At 35.0% G+C, this 3550-nt stretch overlaps 1 protein-coding gene across 1 annotated transcript in view; it reads right to left on the bottom strand.

Moving 5' to 3' along the window:
• Sacm1l (SAC1 like phosphatidylinositide phosphatase) overlaps positions 1-3550 on the bottom strand; it is a 67184-nt gene that overhangs the window by 23898 nt on the left and 39736 nt on the right. The window contains exon 8 of the mRNA XM_031345761.1: positions 1245-1346. Within this exon, the coding sequence (XP_031201621.1) occupies positions 1245-1346 (102 nt within the window). The remainder of the gene's footprint in view (positions 1-1244; positions 1347-3550) is intronic.

Here is a 3550-nt window from a genome sequence, read left to right as displayed (position 1 = left end):
TCTTCACAGCAACAGAACGCTAACCAAGATACCTTCCATAATCCTCATTAAAGAACAAGCTTCTTATCATCAATTATTTTAAAAAGAGAAAGAAGTGGAAGAGAGGAAAGAGGAAGATACCATTATGAAAATGCTTCCAAAGTACACTAATGTTTTAAAAGAAACCAAGACATAGAAAAACACGTATAAAATATAACTACTGTCTATATAAAAGGAAGAAAACATACTTGTATTAATATAATAAGTTATAGAGTTATATAAATAAGAAACTAATATCTGGTTATCTCACAGAGGAGTAAGAAACAAGCAGAATGCCAGACAGTAATGGTACATGTCTTTAATTATAGCACTCAGGAGACAGAGACAGGTAGAGCTCTGTGAGTTTGAGAATAACCTTGTCTACAAATCAAGTTCCAGGACAGTCAAAAGCTACACACAGAAACCCTGTCTTGAAAGAAAAAAACAATAATAATAATAATAATAAAACAACAACAGCAACCCCAAAGAACCAAGCAGATTAAATGGAAATTTTCTATCAGTTTAAAAATAAAATTCATATTTAAAGTATGTATTCAATGCTTAACAATTCAAGAAAACGTAGTTAAGGAGATACTAACTCTAATTTGGCTGAGACCATTCCTGTGGCTTTTTAATGGTGCTATAGCATCAAAGATATTCTCAATATAACATTCTGGGCTCAAAATTACAGTTACTTGTTGAATAGGACTTTATTCTGATACAGTGTGGTTGAAAGCAAAATGAATGCTGGGGAATCTTTGTGATCACACTAACTCTAACACACATCATACTAGTTTGGTTTGAGCAAATTAGCATACTTTTAGTGCAGAGCCTACAGGATACTCAAAATGTAAAAAAAAAAAAATTTATTTTACAAACTGCCATCATGAAGTAAAATGGCTACCTTTATACATGCAATGAAACCAAGAATAGTAAGAGAAATACTATCTGGTATGAATGTAAGTTACTGAATATTAGCATGCTTTCAGACACCTAATAAACATGTAGCTGTTCTTAAACAGTTAGTGGCCCACGAGCCATGTTAACATTTGCAAAGTAATTATGATAGCTGGAGAGAAGCACAGACCTACTAATTACAGTGAGAGAGGATGTTAGCAGGGGCATCAAATAACACAAGATATTAAAGGTCACGGGTAAGTTATTTAAGACAAGCATTAAACAATAGCAGATATGGCCCAATCATGCTGATATGAAATGATTCTTACCTCTCACATAATAACGCACACCAGCTCTGAAACAACTCCTTCGGGAGATGAGAATCCAATCAAAATATTTTCCATTAATAGAACATGAGTGCATAGTAATAACTTAACTATATTAAGAAAAATGTAACAGAAATATTCCTAGAATCAATTCAAATCTATTTAATAGGAATGAATTGTCTTTAGGAGGAAAAAAAAAAAGACAGAATATGCAAGTCTTTCTGGTTCTTCATGACTATTTCAAAACCCTGAGGATCCTCATTTCCAACTGTGAAATCTGTCAAGTCAGTTCTCCTACACTGACATGTGGACAGAGTATTTAAAAACATCTCTAATGTTTTCTATTTAATTTTCTCCTTTCTTTGATATCTTCAACTATTTTCTAAAACTATAAAACTAAGTATCAATGATATAACTAAAACCCTATTCTGAATGAAAACCAGCAATCTGAAAAAAATTAATCTTCAAATAAGAAACAGAAAAGAGAACAGGAGCTAGAAGCATAGCTCAGCCCTGAGTTCAATCCTTTGTACTGCAAAAAGTAAAACCTTAAAAATTAAATGAAGAAAAAACCCCAACAAGTTATTGTAGTTAAAGAAAAATATGAAATATATCTATGTATAATTATACATGTATATGTAGATTTGCATGTATATGTATATGAAGATTTGCAGGTCAAAATATTAATCTAGAAACAAATTATAAACTGCTTTTCCTCTGGAATGTAAAAAGTGAGCCTAAAACTGGAAAAAAACTAATGTAAAAAAAATAAGGTGGTAGAGTGCTTTCTAGCATGCATGAAGATGTGGGTCTGATCCCCAGCATGATATAACCCACATGTAATGATGCATTCATGTGATCTCAGCACTCAGAGGTACAAGGTTCAAGATCATAGTCAGAAGCAGAGTTCAAGGTCAGCCTGGGATTTCTCCAAACCTTTTCTTCAACACTAGTCACTGAATTGTACAATTAAATCTGATTAAAATAGTGGCTTTTATGTCAAATCTATTTGATCAAAATAAAATCTTTGTATACAAGTGCATCTCTGAAGCATGCTGAGCTCTCTTCATCTGATTCTTACTGCTACTGAGAAACGAGCACTTACTTCATTCCTTTGCTTGGCTGTCATTTTACCACTAAACAATGTATTTAGTCTGAACGCCTTTTAGTATGAAAGGCATTAACATTGTAGGTATTCCTGTGGCTTCTTAAGCTCTGTATGTTACTGATGCTCATTCACTACTATAGTATTTAATTATCCTCTGCATAAATATACTACTGGTTGATTTTGTATGTGTGTCTGGGGGAGGGGGTCTCTATTTGAGACAAAGTCTCACTATGACTCAGCCTGGCTTCAAACTGTTAACCTTATCCCCTCTGTCTACATAGAGCTGAGAATACAAACATGCAACATAGCAGAGAGAATATACTACTTTATTCATCTGTTCTGCTGTAGACAGACATGCAATTTGGTTTTGGTTATTTCTGGCTTAGGCTGTCATAACCTGAGTTTCAACAAACATCTCTTTGTGTAAGCACGTGGACATGGATCAAATTATATCCACCATCTGATACTATGAAGAAATGCCAATGGACTTGAGAATTATTTTAGCTTATCCTCTTTACCAACTCATGATATTTTTGAGCTTATTCAGCTCATGGAAGCAATAAGAAGATAAGTTTTGTTTCATTGGTCATCATTTATCTTTGGCTCATGTTTAGGTTGCTACATGTAACATCTTTTTCTTAATATAATTTGATTTCACTCATCATAAAGCATAATAAGAATCTGTGAGTCTGCCATCCAACTTCATAATATAACCAAGTCTCAGTTTACCCATTTCTTTCTCTTTCTAGCCAGCTGAATTTATGTCTAGAAATATCAACTCTGAACAAGCTTGTAGCAACCATTCTCCCACCTTTCTAGTTTCTATATCTATAACACTTACCTAAAAAACAAAACAAAAAACCTTTGAGTTTTATGAAAATGACACTACATCCTAACCTTCTAAATCTGTCACCCAGAAGTTCCCAGACTCATCAAAAGCAACAACTTGGAGTTCCTTCGGGTCTGTCTGGGCTGGTGTCCAGAGTAGACCTTGGGCACAAGCTCTGCAGCCAGTCCCACAACACCCAGAGAAAGCTCCATTCCCAGGTGCTCTGACACACCCAGGATCAGAGGTGAGCAGGAACCAACATCTGTCCCAACACTGGGAGTAACTAGGACTATCGGGACCAGGAACACAGGAACTCCACCAGCCCAGTGACTCGGGTTCCTTCCGGTCTGTCTGGGTTAGTGTTCTGAGCAG

The sequence above is a fragment of the Mastomys coucha genome, unplaced genomic scaffold, assembly GCF_008632895.1.
Source record: "Mastomys coucha isolate ucsf_1 unplaced genomic scaffold, UCSF_Mcou_1 pScaffold23, whole genome shotgun sequence".
NCBI lineage: Eukaryota > Metazoa > Chordata > Mammalia > Rodentia > Muridae > Mastomys > Mastomys coucha.
The sequence above is the reverse complement of the archived record's forward strand: the minus strand, read 5'-3'. Positions and strand labels throughout refer to the sequence as shown.